The sequence below is a fragment of the Epinephelus fuscoguttatus genome, linkage group LG20 (assembly GCF_011397635.1).
Source record: "Epinephelus fuscoguttatus linkage group LG20, E.fuscoguttatus.final_Chr_v1".
NCBI classification, from domain to species: domain Eukaryota; kingdom Metazoa; phylum Chordata; class Actinopteri; order Perciformes; family Serranidae; genus Epinephelus; species Epinephelus fuscoguttatus.
In genome coordinates this window covers 34,644,853-34,663,943 of record NC_064771.1, presented here as the reverse complement: position 1 = coordinate 34,663,943, position 19,091 = coordinate 34,644,853, and the positions used below count along the sequence as shown (strand labels likewise).

The 19,091-nt window shown below is 42.4% G+C and overlaps 1 protein-coding gene across 3 annotated transcripts in view; it reads left to right on the top strand.

Moving 5' to 3' along the window:
* ankfn1 (ankyrin repeat and fibronectin type III domain containing 1) overlaps window positions 1-19,091 on the top strand; it is a 162,153-nt gene that overhangs the window by 135,202 nt on the left and 7,860 nt on the right. For all 3 annotated transcript variants that reach the window (XM_049563232.1, XM_049563233.1, XM_049563234.1), the window contains 8 exons: window positions 1,856-1,955; window positions 3,766-3,898; window positions 4,616-4,732; window positions 5,386-5,601; window positions 6,302-6,468; window positions 8,344-8,497; window positions 9,031-9,199; window positions 10,905-11,071. In XM_049563232.1, the coding sequence (XP_049419189.1) occupies window positions 1,856-1,955; window positions 3,766-3,898; window positions 4,616-4,732; window positions 5,386-5,601; window positions 6,302-6,468; window positions 8,344-8,497; window positions 9,031-9,199; window positions 10,905-11,071 (1,223 nt within the window). The remainder of the gene's footprint in view (window positions 1-1,855; window positions 1,956-3,765; window positions 3,899-4,615; window positions 4,733-5,385; window positions 5,602-6,301; window positions 6,469-8,343; window positions 8,498-9,030; window positions 9,200-10,904; window positions 11,072-19,091) is intronic.

The following is a 19,091-nucleotide window of genomic DNA, read 5'->3' as shown; positions in this document are numbered from 1 at the left end:
CACTTGTCAAACCCCGTTAGCCTCCAGCACTGCAAACACACAGGGACTTTTCAAAGCCAGAGAGCCTCAACCTGTTACTGAAATAACAGGACCAGTGTGTGTCTGTGTGTGTGTGTGTGTGTGTGTGTGTGCTGCTGAGACGTTGTGCAGACTCTCTGCTGCAGGTTCAGTTGTGTAATGTTTTGGAGGCAATTGAAACTGAAGGTCGTCTTCTGCCTGTCTGAAGACTCGCAGGTCAAACTGTAGAAGAACAGACACATTATTATTATTGTGCAGGAAGCTTTTTACTCTGACAGAACCTGAGAGGGACGTTTAAAGATGAAAGTGTGTGAGTGCTGCAGCAGAGTCTCTCTCCTCCTCCTCCATCACGTCGTCTGTCTCTATCGTGGTTTGCTTTTAACCGTGTTTCCTCTGGTGGTCTTTACCCAAGCCGCTGGACTCACCGGCATGTTTCTTCCTCCTCCTCATCATCAACATGTTTGTGATCATCAGACGGCTCCAACGTCTGCCCTCTGTTTACAGGACGGTAATTATGTGACGCTTAATTAACTGGAGTAAAAAGGGGCACTGTGGTCTGGAGATTGGCATCACTGAGCGGCCGGCCGCCGTCCGCGCCGGGCCGGAGGGAGAGAGGTAAAGGACGGCGGGGAGGAGGAAAGATAGACAGCCGAACGAATAAATGAGATAAGATAACGTTCAGTCAGAGTAACATGGGAGAGTGACTTGACCCTGCTGACCTCATAAACACACATAAACATTCTCACACACACTTCTGTCTCTCAACCTTAAAGTCTGCAGTGATCTTTTTCAGCACTTAAAGAAGAATGTCACTGCTGGACAGATCCCCTTTTTTCCTGTCTGTGCAGCAGACAGACAAAAATACTTTTGAAATTGGTGCTATATGACCACAGTAGAGGAAAAGGCCATCGCACTGTACCAATAAATGCTCCCGTTGGTGGGTGACATGATGCGAGCTTGGCCGTTTTGACACAGGAAACAATGTGGCAGGTGGCTGGTAACAAACCGGGTCGAATTACAGTTAAACAGTAAGCTAAAATATGTTTCGGAAAACATCTCTTTGTAACAGAATCTTTGTTTATATTTGATCAGTACTGCTCAGTTTTACAGTTTGATTAGAGTGTGATTGTTTACACGTTTAGCTACTCCATAGTCCTTTTTACACAGAGATGGCGCTGTAGAGCCACTACGAAGTCCCTTCTTTACACTGCCTTTGCATTTTTTCACAGACACAAACAACCACAGCATCATGCTGCTCCTGTGTGTGATTTTACACAGCTTGCTAGCATTGTGGGATCCAAAGAGGCGTGACGGATGTGACATAAAACACAACAACATCGGCCTCTCGTGTGACATATAACATACGCGTCTGCAGCCCTATATAAACAATAACACTGGCATTAACGTGGCAGTAACGATCGTTTATCCTCCTTGTTTTATGGTGACTGATCTCATCCTCTGCTCGTTGGTTACTTAGCTCCTAGACCTCATTGTTTTCCCAATTTCCAGATATTTTAAGCCGTTGTTCTTTTTCTTTGAGGTAGCTGCTAACTGCTAACAGCTACTTTTTAGACTCCCGTGGTGGGTCGCAACCGTCACACCCATACCTGACTTAGAAGTCTTACATTCAATTTTAAAATATGCTCACTACATATATACTATTTACCTTTATATTTACCTGATAGGCTTAAATAAGAAAGTTTTAAATTTGGTTAAAAAAAATCTTCTTCTTAAAAAGCCGTTAGTGTCTGATTCCTGTAGACTCCCTGAAACTGGTCTGTAAAAGTAGAATTCCACTTAAGAAGACAACTGTATCTTCTTCTTCTCTTGTTTTCAGACACCTCAAAGCTCCAGAACCCGAGCAGGAAGCAGTCCGTCTCCAGAAGTCTGAAACACCTCTTCAACTCCTCCAACAAGTTTGTGAAAACACTGAAAAGGTTTGAGCTCAAACTCTTTTTCTGTGACTCTCTAATGTTTCCAGTTAAAGTCTCAAAGAATTATATGCTGAAAATAGTCCCCAACAAAGCACCATTTATATGAAACAACAGTCTGCAGCTGTTTTAGGAAATCACTGATAAAACTATATATTTGTCCTTTAAAGATTTATGTCTTCAGTAGAAACCAGTGAGATTTACAGATTTATTATCTTTGGAAACGTTAAAATCTCCATGAGAATTTAAATAAAGTTCTGTGAGTCTGTTTATCTACGTAACGTGAATTTGTTCAGATCAAGTCAGTCATTAGGTGTGAGAGATTAATACTTAGTGGTGGAAGAAGTACTCCTAAGTAATAGTACCAGTACCACAACGTAGAAATACTCCATTGCACCTAAAAGTCATGCATTGAGATATGCCTTATCAAAAGAACTTGTTTTGCAGATAATTAGCCCCTGTGACTGATGAAAGTTAGAATTAAACTGATTATAATTTCTTTAATCTCTAATCTTTTTATGAAGTATTGTAGTTTTACCTCTTTGGGCCTCCAACAATATTACAAATACATGAAGTTTAGAGGTTTTATTTGTAAAATCTTGATTTAAAAAGTAACTAAGATTGTCTGATAAATGTGTCAGTGGAATAAAAAGTACAATATTCAATACTTAGTTAATACTAAGGATGTTCCTGGCGACTGATTGCTCTGTCGACTAAACGAAAATTTTAATTAAGACTAGCTGACTAGTTAAAAAAAGGAAAACACTCAGAAAACAGTCAAAATAGTGCGTGTAATACTGTGATAGTCTGGTGACCTGTCCAGGGTGTACTCTGCCTCTCACCCAGTGTCAGCTGGGATAGGCTCCCTGCTAGAGCTTAGATCAGGCCCGGCCCGTCCCTGTAACTGTAATCACGAGTCCAAGTCCGGTTTAAACCCAACATTTTTTTAAGGATACGAACGTGGACATTGAAGGCTGACTCTCATCTTTCTTTTCATGGCAAGCCTTCGTCACGTGCCTCTTAAGTGTTGAGGTCCCCTTCTTTTTGCTGTCATATACCAGCATCGTGCTGCAAGGGGGAGCCGCGCAATCAGTATTGCTGCTATATGTACTGAAACCACCTCGAAATGAAAAATATATTTCCTCTTACCCGTAGTGCTATTTATCAGTTTAGATAGTTTTGGTGTGAGTTGCTGAGTGTTGGAGATATAGGTCATAGAGATGTCTGTCTTCTCTCCAATATAATGGAACTAGATAGATTCAGCTTGAGGTGCTTAAAAAAACAACAAAATACATTTTAATCCACAGAGCTTGTTGTGAGCAGTTTTATGTAGGAACTATTTTCTTTCTACTGAACTGCACCCACCAACCAGATCACTGCGCAAAAGGAAACATGCATCTTCTCATAGATGAGAGGCTCATGCTTGTGACAGTGTGAGATGTAAACAGTAATGGCGTCCTCCTCCTCCTCGGCTGAACTGTGACATCAGTTAGCTCAGTGATGCTAGGTGAACTTGCAGTGGATGCACTCTGCGAAGAAATCCCCAATCTATACAACACCTGGCAACTCACACCAAAACAATCTAGACTGATAAATGGCGCTACAGGCAAGAAGAAAAAAATGTATTTGGGATTTTGTGGTGAACTGTCCCTTTAAGTTCTTTAAACCATTAATACCTGAATATATCTTCCGCTGTAGACGGATGCCTCATTTCTCATCTCTCAGTAAATTGAAAAACTTTCTGCTGAAGCATTTTAACATCAATACATGAAAGAAAAAGCACAAAATGTAATTCCCATGATGCACCTGTCTGCAGGGGGATCTACCTGGCAGCTGTGTTCTACCATAAAGACAGTTTACTGGTGACAGCGGAGGACCAGATCCCCATCGTGGAGGTGGACGACTCCTACAGCAGCTCCCTCATGCAGGACTTCCTCTGGTTCACCAAGGTAACAGCCTTACTGTGTTTTTGTCCAGCATGCAAAACAATACGTGGACTTCTTCTATACTTACTGACCAGGCTACATTTTTTATTCAAAGATAAATATAACGAGGATGTAACAAGACAATGGCGACTTTGTGCAGAGCACCACAGAACGACTAAACATTAAGAGAGCGAGGTGTGTTGATTCTGCAGAAACTGAGTATTCAAACTGTTTCTAATATTCAAAATCAATAAGTATCGATAAATTGATATGTTTGACAGCACTATTTAGGACGCAAGTCAAACTCCTCTTTGAATTCAGGACTTTAAAGACTCGTTTTTTCCCCTCTCAGTTTCTACACCTGCTCAGCGAACAACACGCAGCATGTTAATCAGAAAACTCACTCCGATGGCTGGAAGGTGTTTTCTTCTTCCACTCGTGTTGGAGCTGTGAAAGTGTGATTCTCCCCTGGTGTTTTGGTCACACTTCACGCTGTGTCACTTCTTCTGAGTGTTTATCTGAGAGCGGCAGTCTGTAGTTGGAGTAATCAGGTGTGAAGTGCTCGTTGGATTTCCTCAGACGTGTTTTTAATCCGTGACTCTGTGGCCTACATCAGACTGCTGCTGCCGCCCCCAAACACACCGCACAGGCACTTTGCTTTACGAGGCACTGCAGTTTAATGACTCTCTGCCTGTAACTGTCTGTCTGTCTGTCTGTCTGTCTGTATGTGTGTCTCTGCAGCTGTCCTGCATGTGGGAGGACGTCCGGTGGCTGAGACAGAGTATGTCAGTGTCTATGTCGTCGTCCTCCACCCTGCAGGCTCGCCACAAGATGCTCACTGCCGCCGGCCAGCTTCAGGTCAGCACCCACAAAACTACAAGACATGAACCCGAAAGTGGCGTCATGCAGGTTTTAATCAGCATTAATAAAAAAGATGTCGCCATCACACACGTCAGTGAATAAACTGAATCACAAGTGTAGATTTGTTTGAGTCCTCCTGCTTTTATTCTGCATCCAGTTTGTGTCTAAACCTTCAACACAGGCTCATTTGTAAGTTAGAACTTAATACAACTTCATCATCTTAACTCAGCCCAACTCAAGTTTATTTGTAAAGCACATTTAAAAGCATCTCACGTTGACCAAAGTGCTGCACAAAAGGAATAAGTTACTAAAAACACATATGAGAGGCAACATAACTGACAGGTCCACAGCTCACACATTCAGAGACACAACACACACAGGCAGACGTCAGAGAAAGCCTCGTCAGGAAGACTCAAATGCTGATGAATAAAAGTCTGAGTCTGGACTTAAATGAGTCAGTGGAGGGGGCAGATCTGATTGGATGCTGTTCCACAGTTTGGGAGCAGACAGGGCAAAGGCATGATCACACCTGAGGTTGAATCTGGAGCGTGGGACAGCGAGGAGCCCCGGGTCAGCTGACCTGATGATTCTACTTGTATTATTATAATCTTGTTCTAACATGTTAAAGTTTGCGTCTTCTCATTCTGCAGAACCTCCTGGGGACTCACAATCTGGGCCGCGTCCACTATGAGCCCATCAAGGATCGCCACGGCAACGTGCTGCTGGTGACCATTCGTGACACGGAGAGCCAGCACTCGCTGTTCAGCGGGAAGTGGATGCAGGTGACCAAACTGCAGAGCCAGAGGAAATCGCTGTCCACACCTGAGGAGCCATACGCCCTCGACATCCTTATCATCACCATACAGGTGAGGAAGATTCACTCCCCTGACCACAACATGTTTTATATGTTATAACTGTATTCCCCACCACCCTTGCTGCCACCATGGACACAAGAGCCCTGTTTCTACCAAACCCTTTCAGTACAGTCCCTTTGGAACAAACAGTGACCCTTCAGACATGGTACCTAGACCCTCGGTGTGTTCAGACAGTCCTCTTAAATGTGGGCGGGGTTGTTGTCACTCACTGCTCCGTCCAGCACTCGCTGTATTTCCTCATCAGCGGTGACACAGATGGAAGTCTGCACCTGGTTTATCGTCCACAGAACGAGGCCCAGTGAATGAAGTTACTTCTTTCTCAGTCTACAGCTGCTGTGAGAGGCAGCAAAACATCCTTTCATTTTATAGTTTTAGTTTACTGATGTATGAACAGTGGTTTGCATCCTGACTCTTCATCCTCAGGGAATTTAAAGCATTTAATTGAAAAAGGAACCAACTGTTTATCTTCCTTACACACAAACAAGCCTCCGTACTTAGTTAAAAATGAGAAGGAGCCTGTAATAAAGTTATTTAATTATTATTCAGCTTGTTTTACACAATCATATTGTTGTTCCAGTAGGCAGCACGTGGAGGCCTCGAGACTCGTGCTTATAGAAGACGACTCAGATACACTGTTGTTCTGTAACAACAGACATTAGTGACTGACAGTTTAATTGTCTCTGTCCTGCAGGACATCTTGGCGTACCAGCGGCGCAGCACCCACCGGCTGGCCCCCGGACTTTACCTGGGCTTCCTGAAGCTCAGCAGCTCTGTAGACCAGATCAAAGTCCTGGTGTCCCAGCGGACCCCCAACATGCTGTGTCACGCAAGAGTACGAGACAACGCCAACGTCTCCAGGTATAAACACACACACATACAAACACACACATACAGATGATGCTCTGTGTAAATAATAAAAACACAGAGATTTTATTGATGTGAAAGATAAATAAAGCACAAAATAAGCTCAATGCTGAAGTGACTGAGTGGGCAGAAAGAGAGTCGTGACACAGAGATGAAACCAATGTTCTCAGGAGGTGGAGAAGGGAACACTCAGATGATTCATCACTGAAGGAAACACAATGTTCAGGTTTACTCATCCCTGACGCCATGTGTGACGCTTTCAATCCATAAGGTACATCTACAGGCATGTGAAGACACCGCTGTGGAGTTTTGTTTGAATCAGCAGCTTTACAGGGCTTTATAGTGACTGTCAGCTCACTGTTTATCTGTACAGACACATGTGTATGAATCATCAGTTCACTCAATGTAAAGGTTGTATGAAACTTGTAAGTGACTAATCAAAAGATTTATTAACGATGCACAATAATTAGATAATATGCAACATCATGCTAACGAGTTCAGCAGCAGAGCTAATAGACTTCTTACGCCTCTGTGCCGGAGATAGCCGTGCCTGGTTTGGTGGTCAATGGTCAAAGATCAAGATCATTCTGACCTTGTCTCATTCTCGTGAACGCAATATCTCATGAACACTGTGAGTGAATTTCTTCAAATTTGGCACAAATGTTCACATGGACTCAACGATGAAATGATTGGATTTTGGTGGTCAAAGGTCACCAAAATTCTCCTCATGATTACGGTTTACTGACTATTCTCATCCTCTTTGATCTGAGTGCAGCCTTTGACACTATTTCTCACGCCATCCTCCTCAATAGACTATCCTCCATCAGCATCTGTCACACCCCCCTGGACTGGCTTCACTCATATCTCTCCAGCCGCACTCAGTTCATTAAACTCAAGTCCTTCGGTTCCCAGCCCTCCCCCGTTACTTCAGGTGTGCCCCAAGGCTCTATCCTGGGCCCCCTTCTCTTCATTATCTATCTCCTCCCACTTGACAATATTTTACGTAAATTCAACATTTATTTTTTATTTTTTCCCTGTATTGTTTCTTCTTATTATTATTATTCATTCATTCATTCATCTTCTAACCGCTTCATCCTCTTGAGGGTCGCGGGGGGGCTGGAGCCTATCCCAGCTGACATCGGGCGAGAGGCAGGGTACACCCTGGACAGGTCGCCAGACTATCACAGGGCTGACACATAGAGACAGACAACCATTCACGCTCACATTCACACCTATGGACAATTTAGAGTTACCAATTAACCTGCATGTCTTTGGACTGTGGGAGGAAGCCGGAGTGCCCGGAGAGAACCCACGCTGACACGGGGAGAACATGCAAACTCTGCACAGAAGGGCTCTTCTTCTTCTTCTTCTTCTTATTATTATTATTATCATTATTATTATTATTATTACTGAGACATCACAAAATATGTTTTTGGTCATAACTCAAGAATTCATTTTTCATTATGACAAAACAGGAACAAGATAAAATAATGAGGGTCAAAAGGTCAAAGGTCAGCTTGACTGTGACATCATCATGTTTTAACGTCATATCTCAGGAACAGAAGGGGAGACATTTGGTCAGATACTGAATTGGTGACTCTAATCTTGAAACTGTGCTGACTGTATAGATCTTCTGTGTGTGAGGCATCCATGTTTTCACTGACATGGATGGAGACTGTCAGAGACACTGGACTGGTGGGCGGAGTCATACAACTGCGGGGTGGTAATTCTTTGTGTGTCATGAAAATGGAAATAAGAATATTCAGCAGACAACAGGATGATTCATCGTTAAATATCTGTGCTGATAAATTGTGTGTGTGTGTGTGTGTGTGTGTGTGTGTGTGTGTGTGTGTGTGTGTGTGTGTTCAGGGAGGAGTGGGACTGGATCCAGACGCTGTCAGCTGCAGGTGAGAAGAGTGAGGAGGCGGAGTCCAGACCTGAAAGCCACGCCCCATTACTGTACTACGAGCTGCAGACGTCAATCAAGTCTCTGCTGAAACACCTGAACCTACCTCTGCACCAGGTACACACCTTTGCCTTGTTGCGTAAAACCACCTGGGCAAAGGTTGGCCTTACATTTTCATCGAAGGGTTCCTTAGAAAATGAGCTGCATAAAATCACCATAAGGATTTCCTTTGGCTGTTTCAGGGGAAACCCTTTAATCTCTAAGTGTTTGCCCTTAGCTGCTGAAGTGTTCCCTTATGCACTGCCAGAAGGTCCTTAGAAACCATTTTTAAGGGATCATACCTGTCAAAAGTTAAATAATCTGTGCAACAAGACAAGCTCTGAATATATGGTGATTGAAGAGGAGGAGGAAACAAAGACACATGTTTTTGGGACAGGAAGAACCCATTGGACACACACCGTCAGTCTGTCCTCAAAATCACTAATAAATATCAGCTGGACCTTTAACGCTGATCTACTACTTTATATTACTGATGTAACTGAGGTCTAATGTGTAATCTGCATCATTAAGACAGACGAGCATCAACGTTATGTGGGTCTTGTGTGTGTGTGTGTGTGTGTGTGGGTGTGTGCGTGTGTGTGTGTGTGCAGGCCCGTCACTTCCGTCTCTACAGTCAGGAGGTGGTGGAGCTCGGTCACGGCGTCTCCTTCCTGCTGCTGCTGCCGGCGGCCGACGATGTTTGCTCTGCCCCCGGACAGTCCAACCCCTACACCCCCCTGTCAGGGTTCCTCCACCTCCCTTTGCAGATGTTCGAGCTCGGTAACAACACACACACACACACACACACACACACACACAAGGGCTGGGTGATAGGGACAAAAATTCATATCTCTGTATTTTCAAGCTGAGCGGCAATACACAGTATATCTCTGTGTTTTCTATGAAATGAGCTCCATGTTTAGTTACAAGTCAAAGACACATTTGAGACGTCACAATCACTTTTATAAAAACAGACTGTGATTAAAATAAAATGCAAAGACAGGGATTGTTTTCTCTGTTTGAAAATAAACAGCTGCCCAACATGGAAATGAAAAAATGATATAAAGTAAATATCAAGGCTGTACGTTATCTGTGTGTGTTTGCTAGTTTCTAGGTGTCTCACCTGGCAGCTCCGCCTCTATTTCCTTCCATGCTTCGTCCTTCTTTATGCGATCGTGGTCAGAGCTGGAGGACAGCCCAAAATCCCAAAGTGTATGCCGGGCTTTACTATAGTAGAGCGTGAGAGAGAGAGACACACTGGCGTGGCTTTTCAGAAGAACAGAGATCCTGTTATACATATATATATAAATGGTGTTGTCTACATTTATATCTTGCTTGAAAATATATTGATATATCATACATAGTCATTACATCGCCCGGACCTAATACACACACACACACACACACACACACACACACACACACACACACACACACACACACACACAGAAATTACCTTTAAATGTCTCGTTTGTGCCTTTAAGTTAATCACTTTTCACATGACAGTTTTTACTCCCTTTCCTGTCCAGTGTCTTCAGATGATGTTTGTGATAAACTGAAGGATGAAGTGTTTCTTCATGTGTTGAGAAAATTCTCCTCCTTTTTAAACTAAATAAACTCTTTAAAAACCCTCTTGGATCAGCTGGAAACAGTCGTCATCACACAGCTGAAAACAGGCTGTTTAAGTGGAGTTAAAATGAACCTTAAACATCCTCACTGAAATGCAACATACACATTAATGCAGCTTCATGCAGGACGTCTGCGCTGACTGAATGTGTTGAGGTGGACAGACTGAGCTGTGTTACACACACACACACACACACACACACACACACACCTCCGTCTGCAGGGAGAAGCACTAAATCAGTCTGCAGGCTCCAGCAGGACGGCCTCTCTGCTGACCCCCACACACACACACGCATAAACACACACAGAAGAATGTGTCAATAACACCCATACACACTGCACAATACTCTCTCTTTGTACACACACTGAGCACCACACCAGCTGCCGCTCACTGAGGGAAACTGCTTCGTATGAATCTCTAAACATGCAACCAGATTTCTGTCACTTCCACCAAATTTCACCACAAAAAAAGACTTTAAGTAATTATCATTCAGATTTTCACTGACAAGTCCTCTCACGTCCAAAAGCTGTTGTTGTTTCCTGCTGCATGAAGACGTAGATCACAGCTCTCAGAGAGCGCGATGTTCTCGTGTCAGAGAGTGAAGAGAAACATGTGAATGAGCTACTGAGTGTGAACCAGAGTTCATTTGAGTTCATGTCAATGATTGTTGAACCACAGAATGATGTAGATTGTGTTTTTAAAGTCACATTTGTTTTTTTTATCCATGTTGAATATGATCCAGAGGGGTTTCACATTGTGTTTATCTTCAGTCCAGTCAGAAGACAAACCGTCACCAGAGCATCTCTTCTTCCTCTTCATCATATTTATCTCACTGTTTTTCTTTCTTTCATTCTTCAGTTCACTTCTGCACTTACAAAGAGAAGTTCATCAGTCTGTACTGCCGTCTGTCCTCCGTCCTGGACCTGGACGCCCTCATTACCCAGCAGGCACTGCGAGAAGCCATCACTGACAGTGAGGTGGCCACAGCCAAACAGAGGCACCAGCTCATACTGGACTACATCCAGGTGAGAAACACACAGAAGATTTTCTCACTCTGAAACATCATGTATGGTACAAATACTGATATTCACACACATATTTGTGGTGTTTGCACTGGTGCTGGAACATTGCGTCAGATGGACCGACTTCCACTCAGATATATACAGACAGGTTTCGATGATGTCGAGGTTGAGGGAAAGGAAACATGATGGAACCCGAAAGGACGAGCGCGAACATCTGTGCCAGTGACATCAAAGTTAACAATGTTAATCTGTAGGATCCTCAGACAGGTAACAGTGATGTTACTAAGGTGGAGCAGTTCCTCCCATTTTGAAGTCTTTGGTGTCAGAGTAGAAATCTAATATTTGTCGCAGCCACATTAGTTTTTCTGAAGGTAAAGTGAAGCTTCAGGTTTTTATTAAAAGGTTAAATGTTGCACAGAGTTGAAAAAGTTTGGTAACCAGCTCATGAAAACATGTCACGCTAACTTGATGATGTAATAGTTATGGGAAAAATAACTCAATCGAGGCTCCGACCATTTCAAAGTGTTCACGCGTCAAATAAAAACACGTCTGCGTTTGACCTGGAATCAGTTTTATTCAGTCTGGTTGCTCTCAGCAGTCGGCCCGTGTGGTTTCAGCTACTGTACAGATCCATGAAGTCGCCGCCCGGACTTTCAGTCAGAGTCTTAAAATGTTCCTCTGCTGTGTGCAGTGAGAGTGGACGCTAATCAGACAGGAAGCAGTCGGCTCAAAGAGAAAAGTTCAATAAATCTCATTTTCAATATAATTTTATTTCATATCCAAGAAAAATAACATTAAATAATGAAGGCGGCGTGAAAACAAATGAGCGTGTAATCCAATTAGAGACGTTTATTGAGGCAGTAAAGTGTAACTGTCGGAGTATCAGCTGTTAAACAGCTTGTTTTTCTAGAGAGTCCAGAAGCTGCTGCTCGCTGCTCCGTCACAAGTCCACAAGTATGAAAGTAAATCTGTCTGGAGGTTTCTCTGTGAAGAGCTCACCGCCGCCGTTAATGGACACCGACCACAAAACCACAAGGGTGCTCTCTCTCTATGTGTGTGTGTGTGTGTGTGTGTGTGTGTGTAACCATCTGTCTCGCTCTCTGTCTGCGATTTTAAAGCTCGGAAAAAAGTGGCCCCCCGACCACAAATTGCTCAGAGAGAGAGAGGGAATGTCAGGGGAAAAAATAATACCAATCAGAGCACGTGGAGGTGTGTGTGTGTGTGTGTGTGTGTGTGTGTGTGTGTGTGTGTGTCATGAAAGACTGAAAAAATTTTGATGTGAAGGACAGAGTGAGAAAAGGGCCAACACACGCAGACTTTAGGACTTATGTACTTGTGAGGACCCTCATTGTTACAATACTTTCACGAGCTGTACACTGTGACGTTAACCCAAAGCCACATCTTTCGACTCCTTTTATTGTACAAAAATGTCCTTACTTTGCGAAGTATTCTCACCTCCCAAGGTCTAAAACCTCTCAAAAATATCCTTATTTCATATTCACAGAGCTGCAGTGCGGAGGTCAACACCACACTCAACTTTCCCTTTCCCTGAGAGGGAAATGAAACCTCCTCAAGTCTGAAACATTTCACAGACTTTTGAAAGATGTCCTGAAATTTCCTCATTTTACAAAAATGTCCCCACTTACAAAAACATTATCATGTTTCAAAATGTCCTCATGTTCTTTGTAAAAACATATAAACACTCACTTTCACTCTCTGTAAAAAGAAAAATGTGTGTGTGTGTGTGTGTGTGTGTGTGTATATATACACACACACATATATATATATATATATATGTGTGTATAAATGCCTCCCTTTACAAAACATGTCTCCACTTTGTCCTTGTGAAATTGTCCTTATTTTCAAAAATGTAGGCATTTTATTAAAACTTCCTCATCTTACAAAAATGTCGACACTATATAAAAACGTCCTTATTTTACAAAAACATCCTCACTTTCTAAAAATGTCCTCACTTCTTAAAGATACTTTAACATTTTTAAAAATTGTTTGAATGTCACAAAGATCTGGAGCTCAAACTGGTCCTCACAAATATAGAAGTACAAGAACACACACACTAGTGCCTCGGCATGTCTAATCTGGGAGGTCCTGACACCGTGTGTGTGTGTGTGTGTGTGTGTGTGTGTGTGTGTGTGTGTGAGAGAGTGTGCGCGCTGCAGTGAAAGTGGGTTAGTGTGAAGATGACGTGATGCCGTCGTCTAATTGGACAGTTTGTTTAGACTCACCACATGTTGATGGAGGAAACTTTCAGACGGCTGTCTGTAGAAACGTCTGCACACATGTGGCTTCTTCTTCACGGCTTTTTATTCCTGCTCCACATTACAGCTGAAAACACCAGCGTACATTAGAAGAAGAAAATCTGTCTGAGGTATATGATGAACTGAAAGAGCTGATTTTATGTCACCTTAATTAGACCTGTAGTGATTCATGTTTTAATATTCATCAGTCAGTCAGACTTTTGTTTTGGAGCTTCTTTCATACATAAAGTGCAGTTTAAGCGTTTTGCAGGTGACTGACAGATTATCATGAAATCTAATCAAACAGCACAAATGGTAGACTAATGATAAAAATATAGAAATGTAAAATTAAAGCATTTAGTCTAAGTCCATCTAGTGATTAAAGAGACTGAATTCTGTAATTAAAGCAGCATCAGTACAAAGCCATGACATAAAATAGGAAGAGAGAGATTCACATGATCATTTCAAATTAAATCATAATTCAATCATTTAGGGAATTGTTGGCAAGTTTCTTTGTATAGAACATTTCAGCAACTAAGCAATTCAAAGCGTTTAGCATAAAACATTGGTGAAAAGAGACACTTTATAAAAAGGACATTTAAAAGCAATTCATTGAAGAACTCGAGAATAGAAAATGAAAAGTTAAAATTCAGTTAGAGAGGCATAAATATAGAAATATGGAGCAGTGCAGCTTTAATAGCACATTATTAATACCTGGTGGGTGTTTTAGCCCTGCAATGAGCCTTGCAGACAAACCTGCCTCTTACGTTCTCCTCACCTTCTCCTTTGAGTTTCAAAAGTCCCTCGTGCATCACTGCAGGATTTCACCTTTTTATAAATGTGATATGTTCCATCTCAGACAGTTCCCGCACCTTTTGTATCCAGATGTTGTATGTTGGAGGTTCAAGTTTCAATAACAGTCTCACTTAAATTAAAAAAAATGTCCTCGCTTTACGAAATATTTCCTTATTTTCAAAAACATTGACACTTTATAAAAACGTCCTTACTTTGCAAAAATATCTAAACTTAATAAAAATGTCCTCGCTTTACGAAAGTGTCCACACTCACCTTATAGAAACATTCTCTCTTTACAAAAATGTCTACCCTCGACAAAATACCCAAACTTTATAAATACATCGTTACCGTACGAAAGTATCTACACTTTATAAAAGCTTTTGTTTTACAAGAATATTTGGTAACACTTTACTTGAAGGTCATCCAGGTCATAACTATGACATGACACGGTCATTAACCTGTCATGAACATTATGTACATGTCATAAACCTTTATGACTGCTGACAACTTGACATTAATCAAAGTGACATTACCAGAAGATGTCTTTGTCATGACAAGTTGACATTAACAATAAATGCACCTCTTTTTGTGTTTATGACAAGTTGACATAAAGATTGATACAAAGACATCTTCTGGCTTTGTTAATGTCAAGTTGTCATAATAAGGATATCCCAAACTTGTCATGACAACGACATCTTCTGGTAATGTCATCCTGGCTAATGTCAACTTGTCAGAAGGACATCCCAAACAAATTTAATGTCAACTTGTCATGACAAAACTGAATGACACTTAGGGCCCTATTTAGATGGTCTAAAGCGGACGGCGGACAGCGCATAATCCATGTCACAAGTGTCATTGCTATTTAGATGCCGGCGTAGTTGTCATTTTCATGCCCTGCGCCGTCTTCGTCTAACTAGCAAATGAACTTGTGCTTCCCTGGGCGTGTTCGTCTAAAAATGAGGAGTGGTCTGGCGCAGTCATGGCGCGTTGCTAGTTAGATGACGGGAAAAGCGAATGTGCCAGTGACCAACAAAAACCTGGTCTAAAGTCAACGGCGCAGTATTTCGTTGTTAAACAAGTTAGTAATATGCGTCTCTAGGCGGGTGCACAACGCGCGTGCACTCTGCTCAGACACACACAGAGCAGCCACACATATGCAAAAGATAACAAATAAAAATATGATTACAATGTGAAAGGTTATTATTGTGCACATTAAAATATTTATCAGAAACACGTCTTAATGGTCAGTCATTAATCAGAATGATCTAATCGCAGTTAATGATCATCATAATCCAGGAGGTCCAAGCTCGCAGTGTCCGAAAATACGGAACTGCGAGCAGACCTCCACGGGCTGATGATGCATAGCCTGTAAAATGAACTTGTCTTTCCCAAATGAGTTGTGATCATTTTGGCATGTAAATCACAAAATCAAAGATGTGAAAACGTTTCATAAATTTTATTTTGACATAAACACAACAATAACCAGCTTCTGTGAACTAAAAACGTAAACTTAGAGCCACGTACAAATGTATATTTTAAAAAAAAGCTTTTAGAACGTAAAACTGAAGATCATCTTGTCAGGAGGAGGAGGAGGATGCACAGCGGCCGCACAGCCCGCCGCACAGCCGGGGGCACCTGGCGGAAGCTCCGCAGCCCGCGCGCAGCCAGACCAGACGGGCCCGGGTGCAGCCACGAGACCAGCACTTCCTGCACCTTCAGGCCGAGGGGTTCAGGGTGCTGGAGAGGGAGATGAGCTCTCTAACCTCCGGGTTAAAATAAAATTGAATAACTTGCAATGTGTTGACAGCATTTCTCCCGTGCGCGCGCGCTCTCTTTCTCTCTTGCACTCTTACTCTGTTTCTTTTCTTTTGACTTTTCTAAGATGACAGATGCTGAATATATACTCCCTATCTGATGCTGTGGCTGTTTGTGTTTGGCTGAGAGGGATGTGAACTCATTAGATTGCAGCTGTGTTAATCAAATCAGGTTGGGTTTCCATTACGCGTGCCAAACGTGCCAAACGGTGCCAGTCCCCTTTGATCTGACATCAGATGTGACGGGACAGTCGATATAGAGATAAATTTATCGTCTCCTCAGCTGTAAAACGCTCACTCTTTCCAGTTGGTAGGTCCGCCATCTAACTAGCCTCTCTTAAAGGGAATGAGAGGTGACATTCTGATTGGCTTATGGAATGATATGCCCAAAACACACCAATGACTAATTCACAGAGTAAGTCCAACCCTTTCAGACTCTCCGCCATGGCGCACAGTCTGAAAACGCGCTGTCTAACTAGCAAGTGACTGGGACACGCCCATGCGCCGCACACCGTCCGCTTTAGATGGTCTAAAGCGGACGGCGTGCGGCAGTCATAATCGTTTAAGACATGTACATAATGTTTATGACAAGTTCATGACTATGTCATGTCATAGTTATGACAGTGCCATGTCACTCTTATGTAGATACCTTCAAGTAAAGTGTTGCCGAATATTTGGCATCTACAGCTCCCATTCCAGGAACATTTGAGACAGTGTGTTAAACGTAATAAAAAACAGGATGCAGTGATTTGCAAATCCCTTTCCACCTATATAGAGTGTGCCAGGGCTGACGCCAAAACCCGGAAGTTTAGCATCGCGCTGGTTCCCGGAAGAGAAAGTGAATGTGATTTTTGCATTGCGTTTTGGATTATGTCAGAAAATAAGCTCTGTGGCTAACACAAGTTTATGATACTTACAGGTTTTGTTCAGCAAGATAATCTTCACATATGAACACCTTTCATATCGCATTTGAAGCTTAAATGCGATCGCCAGAAGTAAAAAGCTAACGTTAGGCTTTAACGGACTACATGACTACTCCACGGTCGCATGACTCTTGACGTCACCGCCACTAAGCTTTCAACTGATTTCGGCCGCTTTATCTTAAAAACATTGTATAATGGGGAAATCGGCCTGTTTAAGCTAAATAAGAAGCTGTAATGGCGGACTGCCAGCACTCTCGCCTGTTCGGGGGTGATGACGTTTAATGTCCCCGACAGGGTTTGTAGTCGTATTGAGCAACTTGTTAGCAACCGCCTTTTTTACGACATGTAAAAGCTTCAAAATTCACAAGTAGGGTATTTACTGACGTGTTTTATGTCGTAGAACAAAACCTGAAACTCGCTTAAGCTTTTGTTAACCACAGACCTTATTTGAGGCATTTTACCAAAATCCCATTCAAAAAAACGTATTGACTTTTAGACGAGAGAACCGGAAGTGCTAAAAGCGCTAACGGAGTTCCGGAATTACTGGCACACTCTATTTAATTGGATATAGTACGATGACAAGATATTTGTGTTGAAATTGAAAAACTTTGTTGTGTTTTTTGTGAATGCAAACGTCAGATGAACCCTGAAAGGGAGGGGACGTACTTTCTAAAGAGGACCTGATGTCAAGGACTAGAGTTTGTCTTTGTCTGTATGCTGGCCTCACGCACAGTGAACGCTATCGGGAACTGATGCAGTATCCATGACACCCACTCACTGAATTCATACACACAGTAACACACATGCACAGTGAGGTTTGTGGGAAGTGACGCTGAGCAGAGAGAGCTGCTGTAGCTGCAGTTCGTCCTTGGAAACGTCTGTGTGTCTGTCTGTGTATCTCACTTTGTCTTAAATCACGAAGCTGTGAAGCTGCTGTCAGAGTCTGATCAGCTGCAGATGGAAAGTTCCTTATATCATATTCACAGCGCTGCAGCGTGGAGCTCTACACCACACTCAACTTTCCCTTTCTCCCAGAGCGAAATGAAACCTCCTCGAGTCTGAAACATTTCACGGTCTGTCACAGTCGTAAAGGAAAATGATCTTTGGTTGTTTAGTTGTTGTTATTGTTGGGTGTTCCTGTCAGTGGTGTGGCCTGTGAATCTGTGGGTCAACACGTGCTCGAATGGAAACACCTTTTCTGCAGGAACTGAATCAGCATGATCGGCCAGTAGAGCTGATACATGAACACATAAAAAGATCTGACCTTGTTTTTTGTTGCTCATAGACAGAAATAGACACACAGCTGATAACAAAGGAGGGCAGAAAAACAGAAGAATAGACAGGACTATTATGAGCACAAGTGTGTGAAGAAATAGTAGTATAAAAACATTTCCTATTTTTCCCCCTTGTTTTTGTGGGCTTGAAATATTTCCCTATGAAATAGGACAACCCTTCAAGACCCTGATATGTCATCAGTATCGTCAGCAGAGGAGTTCCATGAAAACCATGTTTGGCTTTTTCAGGGCATGTATAGAAAATGGCACCATTTTTGATATAATGTGAGTTCTTCTTTGAACATGGGCGTATTACCAGGTGGTGTTCGGGCCCCTCCACCCCACTGCGTGCATTGTCTATATTTATGGCCCTGAAGTGCAGCAACTTTGCTGCTGGACTTAAGTTAAATTTCAGGTGTGAGTGTTATTAAAGAGAAATGCAGCATGGAAACGTGTCAGCATGCAGGACTGTCATGCAAGAATCACAGTGTTTGTTTTGTTTGTTTGTTGTTTGTTATGCTTGTTACTAAAACAGAAAACTAAAATTAAAACAGATTTTTAATCTGTATTAATGAAGATAATATCTTTGTGTGCCCCTGAAAAACCTTTGTCTGAAGAGCCATGTAGTCCGAACACTTTACCCGACACCTCTGTCCCGGCAGGAATCAGGACACGCTGCCCAGAGACACTGATGCACAAAATGGAGGGGGAGGGACTCAGTGGTTGAAGTATCCTGATCCCAGTAACATTCACTTTACTTTCTGTCCAAACACATCTGAACTGACTTCTTCTCTAGAGCAAATGCAGCTGAGGCTCATGGGTATTGTAGTATTTAGTGCAGTCTGACAGAAAACTTTAATGTACAGTGTGGTTAAATTATCCAGGTGACTCCTGTTTTTCTGTGTCGATGAACGTCATTATAATAAAATTTAATTAGAGATTTAGTCTCAAGTCAAAACCAA